The sequence below is a fragment of the Anser anser genome, assembly GCF_964211835.1.
Source record: "Anser anser genome assembly, chromosome: 16".
NCBI classification, from domain to species: domain Eukaryota; kingdom Metazoa; phylum Chordata; class Aves; order Anseriformes; family Anatidae; genus Anser; species Anser anser.
Window position 1 is genome coordinate 10,146,238 of NC_139737.1, and position 19,902 is coordinate 10,166,139.

Below are 19,902 nucleotides of genomic sequence, written 5' to 3' on the forward strand. Positions count from 1 at the left end.
ACATTTACTTTGGATGAAATAACATATGTGTCAGCTGCAGGCTTCTGGCATCTGAACTCAGAGGTTACGTAAAGAATGAGAGAAGCTGAACCCATGGAAGAAATGTGCCTGGAGTTGTTGCCTGCGCCCTTCTGCCGAGGTTCAGCAGGATTGGTAACCCTGTAAAAATCCCGGGGAGAAAAGGGCGTTAAGGAATTAGCACCTCGGTGTGCAGTGATGGGAACACGTGGAAATCACAGCTCAGAGGGTGTTTTGAAGCCTTGATGTGGAAAGAGGTTTCCCACGTAGACCCTGAAGGTGAGAGCTCTCCCTGCTTCATCAAGGCACCACCGCTAGGCAGTGATGGCTGCAGGAGCAGTGATGTGAAAATGGGTGGTTTAAAAGCAAGATCAGGAGGCTGGTAGAAAAAAGAAAGGAAGAAAGAAAAAAGAAAAATGAGATGGTAAAATGGCAGAACACACAGAATTTCTCACTAAAAGATGAGCTGCAGTATCTGTGTCACTGGGGACTCTGGGCCACGGGGAAGTTCATTTGAGGGCGCTCTGCACAGTGTGAGAGCTATTGCTAATGGCAGCTTCACAGTTGTTGGAGTTTATCCATTGCCATCTGTCTTTATTTTGCACATCCTACTCAGAGAGACTCCACAAATCAAACTGACTTGGTGCGTCATCCCCGCTCCTCCCGTAGGGCCGCGCGGTGTGTGTGGCTGGCAGCGCCCGAGCAAGGCGCTCGCAGCCAGGAGGGCAGGAGCGGGGGCTTCCTGAGGAGGCTGGGGCTGCATTGTTTGCCCTGCAGCAGCTCTAGCGCTCTAAAGGTCACAGTGAATTGAGAATAGGAGCCCTAGTGAGGAAAGATAGTTAGACAAAATATCTGGCTGCTCGTCCCTTTTTTTGCCTTTTTTTTTCCCCCTTTTTTTTCCTGTGGGCTGGTGCTGGGCTCCAATTGTGAACTTCAGAAAGCTGCTTGCAGGTGCGCTGCCAGCTGATAATGAGAGCCTGTCCCATCAGCCTGGCTAAAAAAAAAACTCTTTCAAGGGAGTGATGTCTGATGGCCAAGGAAGTGTGGCATGCATTTTTCCCTTTGAAAAATGACTTTTGCACATGAAGTTGCCAGCATAAATCCTCTTAGTCAGCACTTCTTCCTCCATACATTAATTTTACTCTTCTACAACACTGCTTTTCTTAAGATAACAAAATCAAAATGTTTAACAAGAGAGAGAAAATCAGCATAAGGCAGGAAGCAGATCATAGCTAGGACAAGCAGATGTGATAACAAAGAAAACAAATGCCATCTTCTCTGAACAGTTTGATGATGTCTGATGGGAGTTTGCAGATTTAAGGCAAATTTTTGGGACTTCCCTGCAGCCACATTTCAGTAGTTGTATTAGTCTGATTTTATTATGCTTACTATTTTAATTTTTATTTTTTTTTAATTTTTTCTTTAATTATACTTACATTTTTTTCTAACTTGCTGTAATATTTATCTGGGCAAGGGTCGTAAAGATTTGTGTTTTCATAGGAGGCCTGACTGGTGGGGTTGAACTTGAACCTCTTGCTGCTGAAGACTTAGAAATGCCAAGAATGAGGTTGTTGGTGGTGAATCCTTAGCTTTGAACCCAACTGACGTGCACGTATCCATGCAACCAGCAGCTATACAGTCCCCTAAGGGGTCTCAGTTCACTGGCAGTGCTTTGTCTTTTCTCTAAAGTATTAACTTCATGAAGCATAACTTCAGGAACAAACCCAATTGCTGTATACCAGTCCTTTTCCCCATTGCAAAATAACAAAAAAGATGCCCCAAACTGGGAAGAATTCTTGTTCTGCTTCCCAGTTTTCTTTTTTTTATGGGCAGTAGGTTGGGGAAAAAGTGTTCCTTCTTGTGCTGTAAACAGCATGGAAAGAACAACCTGCAGCCAGGTCCCAACAGGGAAGAGGGAACATGATGTCGAGCTCCTGGCCGCAGCAAAATGGCAGATTCCAGGGTGGAAGCTGGGGGTGCCAGGCTGGACTGGGGAAAAGGCTGAACCTGAGCAATGTGTGACCGCAGAGCCAGCAAGCCCCAGGGGCCCTGGTTACACAGGAATTTTCTGTTGGTGAGGGAAGCAGCCCTGTGCAACCTGCTCCAGTGGGAGCCACTGGGCTGGCTGCATGGCATGAGGGGAGAGGACTGCTCCATGGACCAGTGGTGCCTGCAAGTGGCATCGACACCAAATCTGGGCTCTGCCATGGCCAAGCTGTGATCCCCAACATGATGGGATGCTCGCAGGGAGTGTGTCCAGTAGCGGTGCCAATACACAGGAAATTGAGAGATAAAGCAATTGTTTTAGCAAACCTGGAAACACAAGTAGCTTACTAGATACCTCTCTTGCTTCGCTCCCAGATGTCTACTAAGCCTTAGAAAATGGTTTCTGAGTAGCCTGGATCATGATTATGGAATTCAGCATTATAACAAATCTGACAACTGATAGCTTGAGTTTCATTTTTTTAATTTCATTTATTTATTTATTTATTTATTTTCTTGAGCCTCCTCGCCTTCGTTCTTCCTGGGAGAGCTGAGGCTGGGCAGTAACTGGGAGCACTGAAGGAAGAGGGGCAGAGAGAGCATCTTCCCGGCCTGTCTGCTTCGCCCCTGCAGTCCAAGGTTTGCAAATGTGCTGTGTTCATAGCTATTTTTAATTAGCTGTCACAACCTGTGGCCTTCAGGACTGAGAATTTAGGAGAGTTTATGGCCCATATAGGAACAAAACTCTCTCTTTTGTCTTTGCTTCCATTGAATACCCTGTTGGCTGCAGGGGCGGAAGAGAGGAGCCCCATGTTGAGCTGGGGGAGCCTGCTGACCCTCACCTCTTCCATACATCCTTGGGCTCTTTTTTCCCTTACTTTTCAATTTTACTTAAATAGCAAAGAAGCTCTTCTAGACAAAACTTCCAAATATTTGATTTACAAGAAATGAAAGCCTCAGCAAACTGCTTGGACCATCTCCTGAGGATGGGAACAGCTCTGTTCCCTGGGGGACGTTCCCTGCATCGGTTGGGATGTGTACGTACGTGTTGACACAAAGCAGAGAGAAAAATACAAAGTATGTAATGGCTGAGTCACATTTTCTACTCTTAATGAAGACTGTGTTCAGCTGGAGAAGAGCATCCAGTGCTGGTGTAAGTATGAGAGCATTACAAAATGGAGTAATTCTTCCCAAAATAAAGTTTGCAAGCCTGGAGAAGTCAGCACTGAAGTCCAAAAGTTCCTAAATGCTCCTAGACAAGGAATAACACAGCAGTGCCAGTGAAACAGCCTCCAGTTTGATGTGATGCCATTCAAACACTGTGAAAACAGGGGCACTTCAAAATAATGTTTTTAACCCAGATTAAATTGTGCTGATCTTAAAAACTCAGGGGGGCCCTCCTGACGCTGCTGTCCCAATGTCCTGCAGCAGAACAGCACAAAGTGGGATCGCACAAGCTGACCTTCCCCAGTTCTTGTGCACAGCCTAAAGCAGCTCTGTGGGGGGTTGTTTGGCTGTCCGGCCACAGGACGCATCGGTCAGGGCAAGAACAAACTGGGAAATCCAAGGAGACAGAAAAAACGGAGAGAAGCCATAGGCCAGAGGAACGCTTTCCTTCCTACAACTGACCCTTCCCTGCCTGAATGGCAAGGACCTTTTCCACCTGGATCAGTAACGTGAGGGGACCTTGCAAAGGAGTTCAGAAAGGTTTTTCTCTCCCCATCTCTGGTTTCAGCACCCTGGGAATATCACTGGCCTCCAGTGCTGGCCTCTCGCGGCAGAACCACGTGAGCTCCGGAAGCTCTGCTCCAGGTCTCAGATAGGGAAGCTGAGTGCTCGAGTCAACACTTCAAATTTATTGATGTCTTGCACAAATATTTATGGGGCCATTTCCTCCCCCAGTGGCAGGCAGGGAGCCAGCGAGCCCGCTAATTTATGGCATGCTATTTATTGACAGAAACGCATAATTGTTTTACGTTTAAGGAGAAAACTGTGGGTGCTGTGGCACAGGGAAGGGATGCCTGAGCTGGGAGCTCAGTGAGAGAGGGGAAGCGTGGGGGGATTTGTAGCATAATACAGCACATCGGGGCAGGGTGATGTGCCAGCATGGGGACCCGGGGAGCACCCAGCTCCCTTGGTCCCTCCTTGCTCCTTGCTGTCCCTCCCCAGCAAACTGCACTGGCTGTGAATGGGCTTGGGGCAGAGGCCTCAGCACCCAGCGGCCACCCTGGACCTGCCGTCCAGGTAATTTGACAGAAATACCGATGTGTCCTGAAAGCCGACCCGGACTGAATTTCCCAGATCTCGTATACCCAGCCAAGATCTCTTCACACTGAAAACGGGTGACTCTCAGCTCTGGAAATGTGTGTCTAAACACAGAGATGCTGCAGGCCTGCAGGCTCCTGGCTCAGAGCAGTGCCAGGGGCTGCCTCGTTCCCCAGCCCACAGCCACCCAGGGCCACGGGTGATGGAGCAACAAAATACTGCCAGGCCATTTCAAACCCAGCATGGGCAAACTAGAGGGAGCAGGAAGGCTTTGGCAGGTAGAGCACTGTGACGTCTCCTCATCCCAGTGGTCCTGGGGTGTGAGGATGGGCTTTTTAAATGCAGCCTGGCCGTGCTTTCTCCTTGGCACAGTTTCCTCGTGAGGCGTGTCGCCAGCACCAGGAGCAGAGCAGAGAGTGAGCAGGAGCTGGGCCCACCTTGCAGGACTTCAGCAATGCAAAGCCCATTAGACTTGTGCCGGGAAGGTGCCAGTCCAACACCTGGGCATGGGAGGACACCAAGGTGACAGAAAGCCAGCTCTGTCCACCCTCCCTCCCAGGGACACATCTCCCCAAAGCTGGCACAGTGTCTAACCAACGTGCTGACTTCTTGCTTGTGCCTAACCACACGCCAGAGAAAAGTCACCAAAACTGTACGTCCCATAACTCTATTATAAAAATGCAATAAAGTAAAAGCATCTTTACAATGCCCCCGTTGAAGTGGATTTTTAACTAGCTTTGTCATGGGCATGTAAAAAATAAAATAAAAAAGCACAAGCATTAATTTAAAACAGAAACAATATTACAGTAACTCTGTGTATAGTGAGAGTTTCAATTTTAATTTTAGTTCATTATCTTTTTCCTTATTAAGAAAGGTAAATCTGTTTTGTGTTTTCATTATTTCATTAGCTCAAGAAACCTCATCAGTAACCATGAAAACTGCCAGCATAAATAGCACAATTTTCATATGTGAGACGGAATAATTTGCTTAACCACCTATTCAGCAGAGGCTGGAGCTAACAATTAGAGAAAGCAGCGTGAATCGAAAATAAGTTACAATTGATTGTGTTTCAGTGGAAATGAAGTTTGGAATGTGCTAATTGGATTTCACGTACACATCTGAGCCACAGTAAGTTGACATGAGACTTGGGACACCTCGTGAAAGAAGACTCTTCTTAGGAAATGTACAAAAATTGTTTAATATAATATTTAAAACACAATTAAAGCAACATGCTAATGACACCCTCACTTCTCAGAACTGACTGGTGACATCTTCTTCCAGGATCTACTCCGAGATGGAAAACTGAAGAAATGCTCTGCAGGACGAGACATTGTGTGCCCTGGAAGTGCTTATGAGCTGGATCACTTTGGAGTGAGTGCTTTAGAACTTTCATAATTTCAGTACTTTTTTGGCCCAAATGTCCATTCCAACAACAGGTGCATACAGGGGTTAAGCTTTCTCTGTCACACCCAGCTCTCCCCAGCAGGTGTGAGCCTTCACAGGCAGGCAGTTCCACTTCCTCCACAAGCCTGTCGTCTGCTCCTTTTTTTAAGCTGTTGCAAAACATCTTTCATTATATTCTCTTTAATGTGTAATTATGGTTAGAAAAGTGATACACAAAGCCAGCTCTTGGATCTGCAGCTGACTGGCTCTTTACAGGTTGGCCAGAGGTGATCTGTTCAAGCCGTCACACCATTAGGTAAGAGCTATAAACCAGCAGTGCTTTCTCAGGTGATTAGCGCCAAACCCTTTGTTACCCTTTGCACTACCTATTGATTTTTCCTGGTGTAAATATGTCCTTACTGCAAAACAGCAGAGCTTGCAGCACAACCTGGGCAGACAACCATTGGGATAGTGACAGTGCTCTTGCTAGCACAACACAGAGCTCAGGGGAGGCGAATTTATCCTGGGCTGCAGCTCATCCATCAGCCTGTGCTGAGCGCAGTGCTGGTGATGGGCAGCCCGTGGCTGAAATCTGAGCTTGCTCAGCCGCAGCGAGCGGGGCTTCCCTGTGCCACCCAGCCATCTGCTGTGCTAACACCGCCTTCACTGGCGTTAGACAGTGTTGGCCCATCTCTCCTAAGAGAACACCTTCCACCTTAATTACTCCCTACCCCTTCCCTGCTCCTGTGGTGTCTGCCAGAGGGACCAAGTGTGAACTAAGTGACAGTAACGTAGTACTGTGCTCCTGGTGCCAGTCGTGCATCTGCTCCCTCTGCCCAGGCTGCATGCATCCTCATCCTTTATTGCTTAAGCACCCCCATTTCCCCTTTTCAAAGGGTGCACTTTGGTTCTTTCCACTCACAGGGCAGGCTCTGGCCTCAGACCCCCAAATTTCAGCTTTCTGCTATGACTGCTGGTGGGTTTGCCCACTCTGAGCCTGTAACCATGGTCTCTGTGGCCACAGGTCTTTGACCTTGTCACTTAACAGCCCCAGCTACTTGCTGAGAAGTGGCTTATCCCGAGTCATACTTTTGTTTCCTTTTTAGTTTCTCCAAAAGTCTGAATTAAACTTAATACACACACGTATCACTACTCGTCCCAATAGCCTATTAGTATACAGCGTTCTTAAATTACTGGGCTGCTGCTTCCAGTCACAACCCTTGTGAGAAAGCTTTGGGTTGGCATTCTAATTAAAAGAGTGGTAGTGGGGTGGTTAAATTTCAGATTCCCTGCAGCTGTGGGAAGATGTGGGTACACTGATTACCCTCAGGGCTTGGATCCATGGTGCAATTTATGCAAATGCAAACCTGGTTTAAAAGGTTCCTGTCCTGCCTGTTAGCCCTTTCCCCACCCTCATCGTTCCTTCCCACCCCAGTGTGCTTTATGTAGCTCTTCCTTGGATCACGCTCCAACTCAGAAGAGTGATGTGGTTCAGGTTAAACCCAAACTGGGAAGTTTAAGGTGATATTTTAAGATCTTTTTTTGAAAGTGTGCTTAGACCAAAGAGGCTCTGCTCTGAATCTGTGGGCAAAGCTGGAATGACAAGCAGGCAATGTCCAACCTGCTCTGCACATGTCTCCACATACCAAGGGAAAAGATGCTTTAACTGCATTTTCAGTGCTGCCCTGTTTGAATGGAAGACAAAGCAGTGTGAGAGCAGAGGGTAAGTCAGTTTTTGTTTATTGCTTTATGCTAATAAACATCTACAAGTGGCTGCATCTGGAATGAAAATGCTGTTAGACTTACTAGAGTTGCACAGGTAGAACTGTGCACTCTGCAGGGAAGATATATGAACTGCTAATCCATAGGTTGGGAATCCCATGTGCACTAACTCTTCTTCATGTGCAAGGGCTACTGAGACAAAAACAAGGAGGTGTTTGTTACTAATAGCTATATGTGCACTGTAGAAACCCATCTGCTATCCAGAGGACCACCCACAGATCATTGTTTTGGACACTTAAACTGTAATTTTCTTTTATAGATGTCCTGCAGTACAGACTCCACCAGGATTCTGGTCTCTGGCACATATATATGTACTGAGCACACTGACAGAAACCTAATGACTTACATGGCTCAGCCATTAAGAGAATATTTCAGAGGTTTTTAAAGGAGAAATCCTGAATTGTTTATGGAAACCTCTGTGGATCTCCTTTTCCAGGAATGCATTATTTATTGTGCTGGTACCACGAGGGGCAGGGAAGGCACATACCCAGAGGAGAAGAGGCGAAGCTCCCATTGCGTTTACTGTCGTAACAAAGCGCGAGGGCCTGGTTCTGATCTTACTCATGTTGGTATAAATCACGACCACCACAGGCTGTGGATGCGTGCCCTCTTCTTGATGAAGCGATGCCAGCACAGCAGCTGGCTCTTCTCTGCTCTTCCCTTGCTGCAGGTTCCCTCTTTGCTGGCTGCTGACAATAAGCTGAGCCCGCTGGGTGCTGCGGGCACACATCCTGCAGTGCCCCGTGCCTGAGGGAGTACTGAGAAGGAAGCCAGGAACCTGTGAAATGCACGCTGAGTTTGCCATGCCAGGTGTGGGGCTTCACTTTAAAGGAAATTCAGAGCTCAGGCCTCAAAAAACAGCCTTGAAAAAATCTGTGCTTAAAAAATAATCCTAGGATAGGGGTGTGCTGTTGGTGCTCCCATTGGCTGATGGTCCCATCTGTGTGTGACCACCCCAGCCCGCTCTCCCTCTGCTTCCTCCATGTTGTCTTGCCACCTTGTCCATGCTTGCAGTCAGGTTGGTTTTTCCCTAGAGGTGTGCTGAGCCCAATCTTCTGTCAGCTGTCTGCAGAATGGGCTGCTGGGCATATTTCTGCCCTGGGAGGGGTGATGTGGCCCCAGGAAGGGCAAGCAACCCTAACAGGACTGGCAGAAGGGGACGGGACATGTCTCCTCTGGTCCTTCCTGGACTTGCTGTGAGACCTGAGGAAAGCCTCTTCACTTTGCTCTTGGGCTGAGTTGCAAGGTCTTAGTGTTAGGGGTGGTCTGTGGTTATGGGGTCTCAACTGCGAGCGAGGATGTGTTTTAATACAGTTTTATTATAGTTTGTTCTTTCTAAGGTTTCTACACAAGGCATTTGAATGGTGGCCAGCACAAAGTGGGCCATTTGCAGTCTGGCATTGAAATGTGAATGCAGATCATGGGAATGTTTAAATGATAAATACACGAAGAAAAGGACAAATCTCAGTCCATATTTTCTGTCTGAAGTGAGTAGCATTGTTTCCTATTGATATTATGGCTAATAAGGACAGGTGGGCACTTAATCCTTACAGGCAAGGGGTTCTTTCAGTGCGATGTCGCCATTTTAGTCACCAGCTCGTCATTACTGGTTTAAAACATAACACTGCAGAGCTCTTAAGCTGCATCAAGGCATGGTTGTGGGGAGAGGGGAAATATGTCAAGTCCCTTGATAGATGTGTCCCCAGGCTTGCTGAGTACTGTGATGGGGGGAGGTTGAAACTGCTGCCTGAGGATGAATTTTAGCAGTGCTGTGCTATGGCAGCTCTCCAGAGTGCTCCCAGGCAACCTGTGGATGACCAGCTTGTGACCAGCTGTGCTGGCACCGGTGTCCCAGCAGAGGATGCAGCAGTGGCAGCATGCTGCAGATGCACACATTGAGCTCGCTCAGGTGGATAAGAAAGGAGCCACAGCCAAGAGAGGTTTGGGCCCAGAGTCTGAGGCTTGACAGGTCTGTGTGCTGGGGTGGGAGCAAGGAGTGTGCACAGGTGGTGGTGTTCCTACCGAACCACCCTCTGGGGCCAGGAACTAAATTTCAGCCTCACAAGCACTGCTGAGGCTCTAAACTGGCTGCTTGCTTCACTTCGCTGCTTTCTGGCTGCCTGGGTTATAAATCTAATGCCAAAATAATGGTAAATTACATTAAGAGACTGCAAGGAACTTCAGCTGAGGGCTCAGCTCACTTCTGCTGCGCCTCTGATCCAGGGGCAGGATTTTAGCAGGACAGACAGAAACATTAGCAATGCCTTACGGTTTATGGGGTGAAGGTGAATTTGTAGGAAATCCTGCCAGTCCTCCTCCACGCGGTTCATTAGGCACATGGGCAGTTGTGCAGGTGGTGGGATGGGAGAGGTGACCTCCTAATGTCTATCGCAGGGCATCCTTTTGCAGTTGTCCAGCTCAGCAGAAAGCCGAGGATTTAATCGGTCTGTGACACTGCAGAGTCGTGGGGATTAAAGGATATTTGACTTCATTTTTTCACATGGCATTTTGTTTTTAAAATGTCACTGCCAACTACTTCAGGGCCCCGTTTCATTGCTACAATATTTCTTTTCTATACCAGTGTCACCTCATTGATTTCTGGATGGAAGGCTGGAGGGTTCAGTGTACCATGGAAATTCTGAGGTTGGCTTTGAAATGAAATCTGGGATTCAGCTCATTTGTCGTCTTGGGGAGTTTCCAGGCTGTGGTCACACTGTGTGTGTTCGCGTATGCAGGGAATGAAAATTCTGCCAGTTCGAGGTTTCTTCCTGGACTAATGACAAATATCGCTGCAGAGCCAAGGGTCCCGTGGCTCGTCTAATGTCAGGTGCCTTCAGGATTAGCCAGGCCAGATGTGGGTTGTTAGGAAAAATGACTACTCCCATTAATATTACTTTAAAAATTCTGCTTTTTTTTCTCCCCATTGTTTTCTGAAAAAGAAGTGTTTCTGGCATCTTCGGTAGAAAACACAAATAAGAAAAATGCTTTTGAAATTATGGTTTTGGTTCCGATTTTGGTTGTTTTTGTCTCCTTTCTTTCCTGCTATCTTGTTCCCCAACTCTCTTGTTTTTACACTGAAGAAATGTGGGAAGGCAGAAGAAAGGACAGAGCACTTGCCACACAAATTAAAAACTGTACGTTTTAATTTTGAAATGAGATTTTTTTAAAAAGAAAAAAACAGGTTATCTAAAAAGTTAGAAAAATTGCTTTCTCAGAAAGAAAAGCTTAACAAAATAAATATTTCCAGACTGTTTAGCTGGAAATAAATGCTTGGAAAGCTGAAAATACAGCATCACTAGGGTATGCTGGATTGCTCTATCCAAATTATTGTAAGTGTTGCATAGAGAACCGTAGATCCTGGACTGAGGAGTTTCCTCCTGCAGAGAAGCCTGGCCAGGCAGGGCCCCTTGGCTGCTGCTGGCCCAAGGGACAGGGACACATCCTGCCTCTGGGGCTCACATGGTGCTTTCCAGCTGTGCTCTGTTCCCCACTGCTCCAGCGCTGCCTTGCCTCACCTCCCCTCCAGCAGCAGGGCAGGGGACTTTATTTTATTCTTATGTGCTGCAGAGACCTCTTGCAACTGAAATGAGAGGGAGGAAAACAAAGACAAACTCACCTGCACAGTGTCTGCTTTGCAATGAGCGTATGAGCAGATGCTGAGCATCTCCTGGCCAAATCTGGATGGAGTTGTGCTGTGGCCTGAGTGTCCTAAAGCTTGGTACAGGGGACGCTGCAAGTGCTGCGGGGGCACTGGAAGTTCCCAGGCCAGGAGCGGTAGAGAAAAAAGGAAAATAAACCTATTAGTTCCAAAACATTTCTGAGTATGAGCCACATGCGTGCCATATGTCATTGCACTGCACATGAGCGCACGTTTGCGTAACCCATGTGCTTGAATTTAGCATCTCTGAGCGCTTGTGCACAGGGGGCGAGCATACAGGTGTCCTGCACATGCACGTGTCAGGGCTCTACTGTTGTTTGGGGCTCGGGCTGTGTGCTCTGGAAGCACAGGGTGCAAGCACATGGGTGTCTCTAGCTGCAGTGGGTAGGTGGGAATGTCTGACCTGCATGGCTGGGAGGAGGAAAAAGCATTTGCAGAGAGTTCTGGTAATTCCTCAGCTCAGCCATCATTCTGGCTTCAATTCCAATTTTTGTTTGGAAGATTATTCTTTATAGCTTGAAAAGGAAGAGAGAAGATGCAGTAACTAACCCCCATATCCCTGCAGATCTTAAGCACAGACAAAATGGTTGTCTTCTTCCAGCTTCCCTGTTCTTGAGTGGGCATTGTTTTAAAGAAGTGAGGTTAAAAATTTGTGTAAGCGATATCCTGACCTATCCTTGTTTTCTCTGGAGCTCAGCAAGCAACGATGCTAAATAAAGTCAATTTTGTAACTTCCAGGTGGCCAGGCATCTTTGCATCTTTTAAGCATAGGAACAGTTTTATGTGTATTTTGTAAAAATTGGCTTGCTGGGGGAAAGCAAGCTGCTGAACCGTGTTTTCAAGCCCCGATGGAAAGCATGCGTTGCTGTCTGAAGCTAGCTAATAAGATGATGAAAGGTAAAGGTTCTGAATTCAATTCAAAGTGTCGATACGTAACTTCGTAACAAATGAAACATTTTTCAATTACTGGTAATATGAAACAAAATAGTGGGAAATAGAAATGGCAATCTTTTTAGGTAACCTGGAGGCCATTTCCAAGAGGCACTGTGCATTAACAAAGCAGTGAAAATTTTTACATCACTATTTTCCCCTGTGCCCATAATAGCATAAAATAAAAAGATTTTAGATAAGATTTCATTCAGTGAATCAATTGCAAAACCACACAGAGCCTTAGTGGGCATTCAGTCCTCAATCTAATGGAAATTTTTACGAGGATGTCAATGCTAAGTTGATTCCTATAGCGGAAAGCACATACAAAGGATCCAATTACAGCTGGAAACCTTTTGCTTTCTAAGAGATGTTATTAACCCCTAAAGCACTGAATATGCAAAGGGTTAGCGAAAAGTTTGCTGATGAACTGGAAGATGGTTTATATTTCATTGTTTCCCCCCACCACCGTCAGCTCATTTTACCTCTTCGGTGAATAGAAACTAATACTCTGCGCTCGTGGTAATTAACAGTCATGTTGGAGCATGCAGTGAATGTAGGGGATCCTAGAAGAAAGTCACAAGTCCTATGAACTGTGTAGAAAGTGTCTACAGAACAGGTTTTGATCTTAAAAAGGTATCGTGACATGAAAATGGTCAGTCCATGTTGAATCTTCTTCCAGGGAGTCCTCAATGTCTGGGGAATGTTTAATGCAGGAATAGGACCAGAAGCAGCAAAACATCAGGAGGAGAGAGGAGGGGCAGAGCATTGCTCCTGAAACCCATGCTGAAACAAAGCTGGGCTCCCTGAGGTCCAGGAGACAGTGTTGGTACCAAGGTGGGTGTTTCAGAGTGGTTCAGTGGCAGTGTAACTGTAACCCCCAGTCCACGGTTCTCCCCTCCTTTGTGTCTGAGCAGCAGCAGCGCTTTGCAGCAGGCTTTAAAGCAACGCGCTTGGAGCCTGGATGTGCAGGCTTGAAGTTCTCCTGTTACAAGCCCATAGGCAGCTTCTCCTAATTTATATTAAAATGCTCATTGTTTCATTGACAATGCGGAAGCACTTTGCATGCTGAAGTCTCAAACATGTGGCTCCTGCTCTGAGTGACAAGCAAAGCTCAGGAGCTGCTCTCCAGTGAGGAGCTCTCAAGTGAGAAGACTCCAAGGTGTGTATCCCGGGACTGTGAGCACCATGCACATAGATATGAGCCCCGTCCCTACGTGTGTATCTTACCCAGAAATGAAAAAGGGAAAAGGCATGGCTGATTATATGAGCGAACTCAGTTCTATTCCCACTTGCGGTCAGGTCTAGCATAATTTCTCAGCAGTAACTACTGGTTCATGGCAGAGAAAGAGCCCGTGGTAGAAGTGTTTATGAACAGATCTCCTAACTGAGACCCTGGAGATGGAAGTCCAGCCACAAGCTTCAGATCTGGATCCAGATTTCAAATGCCCCAAAGTTTCAGAGGTGTGGGAACCAGGCTTTTGTTCTGGGCACATAAGAACCCGGCAAGTAGTCCATCGAGGTGAGGGTTCAGCACTCCTGGCAGCAACTATTTGCTGCTTCTCAGAGCCCGCAGGTGCCAAATGAGAACTGCATGGCAGAACTGCTCAGAAATGAGCCTGGGCAGTCTGGCTGGGCTGCAGAGGGAGCTTCCCCCGGAAGGGATAAGAAAAGGGCCCGAGCCAGGGTGCTGGGTGAGCCCTAGTGCATGAGGGCCTTCTTGCTGCTCTTTTTGAAATGAGGGGCAAGAAGAATATAGGGTCAAAGTTCTTATCTGCATTGAATTTGTTTGTGTTAAAGTTGTGGACACTTGAGACGTGGGAATGTCAAAAATGCCTTGTGCAAGCCAAACTTTCTCATTTATCCCCTGCATGTTTTGAAAGACTTTTATCTCTGTCCCCCCAGTCCAGCCTTGGTCTCAGATGATGGGTGGCACAATCGGTTGCTCTTTATTCTTACAGGGTTATCTCCGTAGATAACTTCTTGGGCTGAGGGAGCCCTCTACTTTTTCCTCAGAGATAGGGATTCTCTAAGGACAGGTGCTTTATGCCTTTCTCATGTTGTAGCAGGAGAGAAAAGGAAAGGGGCCACTGGGAGGGAGCACACTGCTCAGACCCAAGTTGCTGCAGGCTGTGGGGTGCTGGCAACCACCACTGCTCCTTCCCGGAAGGAAAATGGCCCAGTTCCCCACCGCTGAGCTGTGACTTCCCAAGCCAAGAGACACCCCAAGGGTCTTGTATGAACAACACATTTGTGTCTAAAAATAGGACTAGCCAAAATGCAGCTCTAGGGCTGGCTTTGTCTCATCACTCATGGTGCTGGAGAGGAGGGGAGGTTGGTGGGGGAGCTGTTTTGCTTCCACAGGGGCTTGCTGATATCTTATTTCCCATCCCTGCATTTCTTTGCTTTGTCTGAGTCATGCATTTTGGGTCTGCTTATGCTCATGTGATTGAAATGTAAGACAATCTTCAGTGTAGCACATATCTACGAACCTCATTTTTCTGTCCAAAAGGACTTGCTGAGGTTTTTTGTCAAGCTGCTCCATCCAGCTTAATTTGGGCCAATTTATATGGCCCGACATTGCTGTTTTAAGCTTAAATAGCTTAAACAGTGCTGTCTCTACTTGGGTGTACCAGCAGCATCAAAGTCTCTGTCAACACTCAATAAATAAGATAGCACACAAGCTGTAACTTTTAATGACATACAGCCAGGGTCCTGTGATATCCTTTTTGGGGGGGAGCGATGAAGCAAATTGCCATTGTATACAAGGAGCGAAGATCCTACAACCAAGAGCAGCTATATTTAGAAGGCAGCCAACTGCAGCAGGCTATGGGGAGTGCTGAGGTGGCTGTAACCGATACCCCAAAATGGAGGTCAGTAATTTGACCTTTCTGCTTGGCAGCCAAGCAGCTGAGCCTTGTTGTTGTCTTTTTAGACTAATTACAAGAGCAGAAGAGCTGAAGACTGTTTAAAATGCTCTAATCAAATTGCTATAAATTACTTTAAACAACAACAACAAAAAATGTATTTACAACAAATTTGGTAAGTTTCTCATGTGCTAGACAGACTTCAGTGTTTCTGTGTAAGGGCCATGCATGGCTGTTAGTTTCTCTATGAAACAAAAATAAGCAAAAACATTGGGAAAACTTTATTGTGGGGAAAATACTGAAAATAGAGATTTCTGAGCAAATATTGTCTTTCAGATATTCTTTGAATGTTCTTAGCAACACCATGAAACAATCTACTTTAATCAAAATGTGTTTTATGAAGTCAAACTACTTTAATTTCTCTGCCTAGTTGTAGATTGAGAGATTGGACATGTTTGTTTGAATTGGAGTTTTTCAAGCTAAACATCAAAAGTTGTTCTGGTAATAATAGTAATTAATAAGAAAACATTTCTGACATGGCCCAGCCCCCAAATATCTTCAAGTGATTGTAAGAGTCCTCGAGATCACAACAGACATAAAAAGCAGTAAGCTGTCCCTAGGAAGCCTCCTGCCGAGGATGGTCTGCAGCTGCACAGCCCCAGGACTACCCGAGCTGCAGCTTGTGGCAGCAGAGCCAAAAAGGGGCAGCAGCTGCCCTATGCTTGTGCCCAGCACACCCCACTCAGCACCGAGGCGGCCTGGGCGTTCATTCAATGTGTTTGCAAGGGATGCTTGCAAGGATGTGTCTAATGCTGTTTTGCTTTTGAATGCAACTGGATGACTCTATGGCTGGGGTTTTCACCACTTATTTCAATAGTATTCTAGACCTGAGTTTGGGAACAAGAGGTCTTCATATCTTGCTGTTCTGTCCTGCACCATCTCCAGCCTTTACCATGATTCAGGTGCATGGACATATTAGAGAAACCACTGCTTAGCCAAACAGTAAAAACAGAGGGTGACAGGTGTGCCAGGAGCACGTGTGAGGTTTCAGAATAAATATCTGCCCTGCTTCCAGCACGTCTAGTACATTGACTTTTTGCACACATACCATTACTGGATTTTTCTTATTGGCCTTGTCTGTCCTGTGCTTTGAATGAACCTTGCCTTTGATTTTGTGCAGTGCTTCTCGTGCTGCAGCTTCCCTGTCATTAATTGCCTCGTTCATGAGCCCTCCATGAGTGTCACTTTGTTGAGCTGCCAAGGTATGTAGGATATAACGCATCTAGCTTGTTTTCTTTTCCTACCCTCCTGGCCCTGAGCCAAAGAAATGCCTTCACCTCATCACCTGCAGCTCTCCCTCCTAATATCTCTCACTTTAAATTAAATCTCACATTTTATTTCTCAGGCATGGCAGGAATTTTACAGCACTAGCACTTTGGAGAGATGGCTTTGACATTGCTCGGCAAGGACTTGTCCCTCCAGATGTCAGTGGTCTCTTCGATTCCTTTCTGCTGCATGTGCATAGGTGGAAAAACTGATTCCCTACAGGCTTTACAGGGATAAATATTGGGCTAGAAAAAATATTTAGTAACAGCTGAACTGGCAAGCCTAACTGGTGTCCAGGTCCACGGCTGAGAAGAGCTATGTTTTTGCTATACAATTCCAGCACGATTTGACAAACACTATTTAAAGAACTACATTAAAAGGGTGAAGCTTGGCGTATTTGCTCAGGGCCAGGAAGTTGCAATGGGGCAATTGAGCAAAGCTCACAAGGACTCACGTCTCCTGCTAGACCCAGGTTGAGTGGTACCAGACCTACACAGAGACCAGAATTGAGACATCCCACAGCTTGTCGATAATTAATGCAATCAAAGAGAACCCCATCAGCAGCGTGCTCAGAGCCAGCACGTTCTGGTGGTGGTGGCTTTGGTGATGGTGCTCCAGCTGCACAGCATGGACTGGCTGCTAAGGGGATGTCTGCTGTGGTAGCAGGGACCATGCCCTACATCAACCTCAGGGCACTTTTCTCTGATTCCAGGGCTGCTGTGGTGCCATAGTTCAGCATTTCTCTTGTGTGTGCACTCTGAAATTTTATTTTCCTCCTTGATTGTCCAGGCAAAGGGCTTGCAGTGATCTGGAGAGTGTACTACTGGTTGCTGTGCTCTGTTAGGTTTTTACTGTGGAGATCCAGGACTGGGCTACATTGAACGTGGGTTTGGAAAGTTTTTCTGTACCACGCTGGGCAGATATATGTTTGGATTCTCTTCTTGTTTATGTATTTTTCTTGGCCCCTACAACTGCGTCTGCATTGTGATTAAAAAGTATTTAATTAACATACAAAAATAAAATTAAAAAGTGTAATAGTTATTGTAAAAATAAAACTGTACCAAACCACTCAGGCAAACAGCACCCTGGGGAGTTGGTGAGCTTGGAAAAGCTGGAAAAATACAACTACAACTGTAACAACTTCTCCTGAGAGGGGTACAACAGGCTAGAAAAATATAACCCACCATCTACTGTAGCCAACAACCACCCTGAGGGCATGGAGGCAAGGAAAATGAAATGCACACCCAGTGCTACAGCATGCAAAGTGCCTTTCCCCGTACTTGCCTCCAAGACTGGGAGCACAACCAGCAGCAGAGCCAGCCTGGGGCTGCAGCACTGGGGGGATCTGGCCCTTCTGCTCTGGAGAGTTGGGGGGTTAAGGCTGCTGGAGAACCAGCTGCCTCTGTTGTGTCCCTGGTTCCAGGGCTTGACATCAGCCGTTTTTCTTGGTTGCTCGTCCCTTCAGATGTGGTGCAGCCCGCCCCGTGCTGCGGAGCGAGGGGCACTGCTGCGGTGTCATAACCAGGTCTCCTGTGAGCAGCAGAAATGTAGCCGTTCCCGCACTAAGCATAACTGTTCCCACACTAAACATAGCTGTTCTCGAGTCTGCCAGCAAGTCCTGGTCCGCAGGAAGCAGCGACAGTGGTATCAAGATGTACAGCACCATGGGAGGCAGCTGAGCAGCTGTGGTGCTGGACCAACACTGGGGACAGGGCAGGACCTCATCCATGTGTCCAAGGGCACTGTGGGAGCCCAGGACCAGGGCTCCAAAGGCCATAGCTCTGGCACACCAGTAGCTCTTCCCTCACAGTGTTCTTTTTATTTTTTCCAGCTTGATTTCCAAACAGTAAAAGTTCTTATTTTTCTGTCCTGGCAGTAGGTGGGATTAAAATGCTTGAGTGGAGTTAGTGAGCAAATATGAGAAACAGAGCAGGGCTTAGAGCAGGACCCCCAGGTCAGGGAGATGGGCTTTGCAATTAGTCTTGCATGCTGTGAGGCCAGGGCTCGTCATTATCTCTCAAAGACCCTGGTCTTATCCTGAGCCCTTTGAAAGCGCTTTCCTTCCCAGGCCTCCCTGTCCTGGACGTTTCCGCTGGCCGAAGGCTCCCGGTTGTCCTGGGGTCAGCAGCGATGCTGGGCACGGCACCTCCCCAGCTTTGGGAGTGCAATGAGCTGCTCAAGGGCAGTTGGGGGTCTGAGCATGGGTCAGGGACCACTTGTGTGGGCAGAGCAAGCTTCAAAGCGCTCTCCTCTGCCCAGAAGTGCTTCTCTTATATGATTTCTGCCTCTTTGTGTTGCCTTCGGTCTCACTAACGCACCGATGCATCTTTCTGAACTGAGCGGTTTAAACCTCTCTAAGTCCTGAATGCATAAACTCTTCTAAATTGCTATAGTCACATTTTTACTCTCCTTAAAAAGCAAGTGTAAATTCCTCATGGCCAGCCACTTTTTATGGATCCCTTCAGTGCCTTTCTGAGTTGCAAGGTCCTTGGGCCTCTGCCATGAATATCAGGTTTGCAGCAACTGAATTATTTTCTTGATTGAAGATAGTAAAGGGTTTACAGGCTTTTTTTTTTTTTTTTTTTTACATAGAATTCTCTCTTGGTTGCAGTTGTCCTGAGCTCTGTTGTATTTCACAGAAAATGAGATGGGAGTTCATGCCAAAGCTAAATGTTCATTTCAAAACCACAGTAGAATTGTGAAATGACATAAATTAGGCTTTATTTTTCTGCTGGTAGCTCTGGTAGCAGAGACCTTATTTTCCGCACCTGGGAATAAACCTTAACATTGAAAACACCTCTCCTTCTTCCAGGAGAATTAAAATTAATGCATCTTTTCTCCACAAAAAGGGATGTCACCTGTCCGTGCCCATTCCTCTCCTTCCACTATATGTGCTAGAAGTTGTATTGCACGTGCTTTCACCAAAATCTTTGGGCAGAATTGTGCCGTTAGTTTATTTTACAGACTTGTGCAGGCTGGGATGGCATTAGTGAAAGACCCACAGAGGCATTTGCATGATGGCTGAGTACAGAACAAGTTAGGATGGGCGAGCTCTGGGCTCTTGACCAAACTAAATATCAGTTGTTTGTCGTGACAAAAGCTCTTGGTGCTTAATGTTGTCCCTGCCAGTATTTATCCCCGCAGCCTCGAACTCCTCCTGGTGCTGTTCCAGGCTGGAAGCTGGTGCACCAGATGCTGGGAAGCTCATGTGGAAGTAGCCAAAGCCTTGTTATCCCTCGGGGCTTCCCCCTTGACGTTGTTCCCGTGGGTACTGAGCTGGTTTTGGGAAGCTCTGGAAAAGCATCCTTCAGACAGAGCTGCATCCCCTCCAGACAGGTGTTAAATTTGGCCTTCCTACTGCACACTACTAGAAAGCAGCGATTTATGAGCCAACTCGGTGATATATGGCATTTGGTTCTGGCCCTGATGGCTTGCAAGATCTTGGACCTTAGGTAGTTTCTGATCCCTTGGCTGAGCGATGCTTTGCTGGCGCGGCTCCAGGCTAGAATTTAGCAAGTCCTGCAGCTCAGGCCAGTAAAACTTTGTAACTGCTGTCAAATGTGATCTTCCTTTGCTCCTTACCCTCGAGTTGCCTCCATTTATTTTCCTGTCACTGAAATCCCTCATTACTCCTGATTCAAGCTGTTCACAAACCTTGCCGAATTTCTGCAGCCATTTTTTTTTTCTTGAGGC

At 46.8% G+C, this 19,902-nt stretch overlaps 1 protein-coding gene across 2 annotated transcripts in view; it reads left to right on the forward strand.

The window, feature by feature from the left end:
- LOC310882855 (uncharacterized protein) overlaps positions 1–19,902 on the forward strand; it is a 99,263-nt gene that overhangs the window by 59,680 nt on the left and 19,681 nt on the right. The window contains exons 1-2 of one of the 2 annotated variants that reach the window (XR_014573178.1): positions 5,651–7,372; positions 7,868–8,092. Coding sequence is in view for 1 of the 2 variants with exons in the window: in XM_083802224.1 (XP_083658350.1) it covers positions 7,248–7,372 (125 nt within the window). In the remaining variant the exon portion in view is untranslated. Of the gene's footprint in view, positions 7,373–7,867; positions 8,093–19,902 lie in introns of those variants that run through there. The other variant, XM_083802224.1, reaches the window with a different exon arrangement.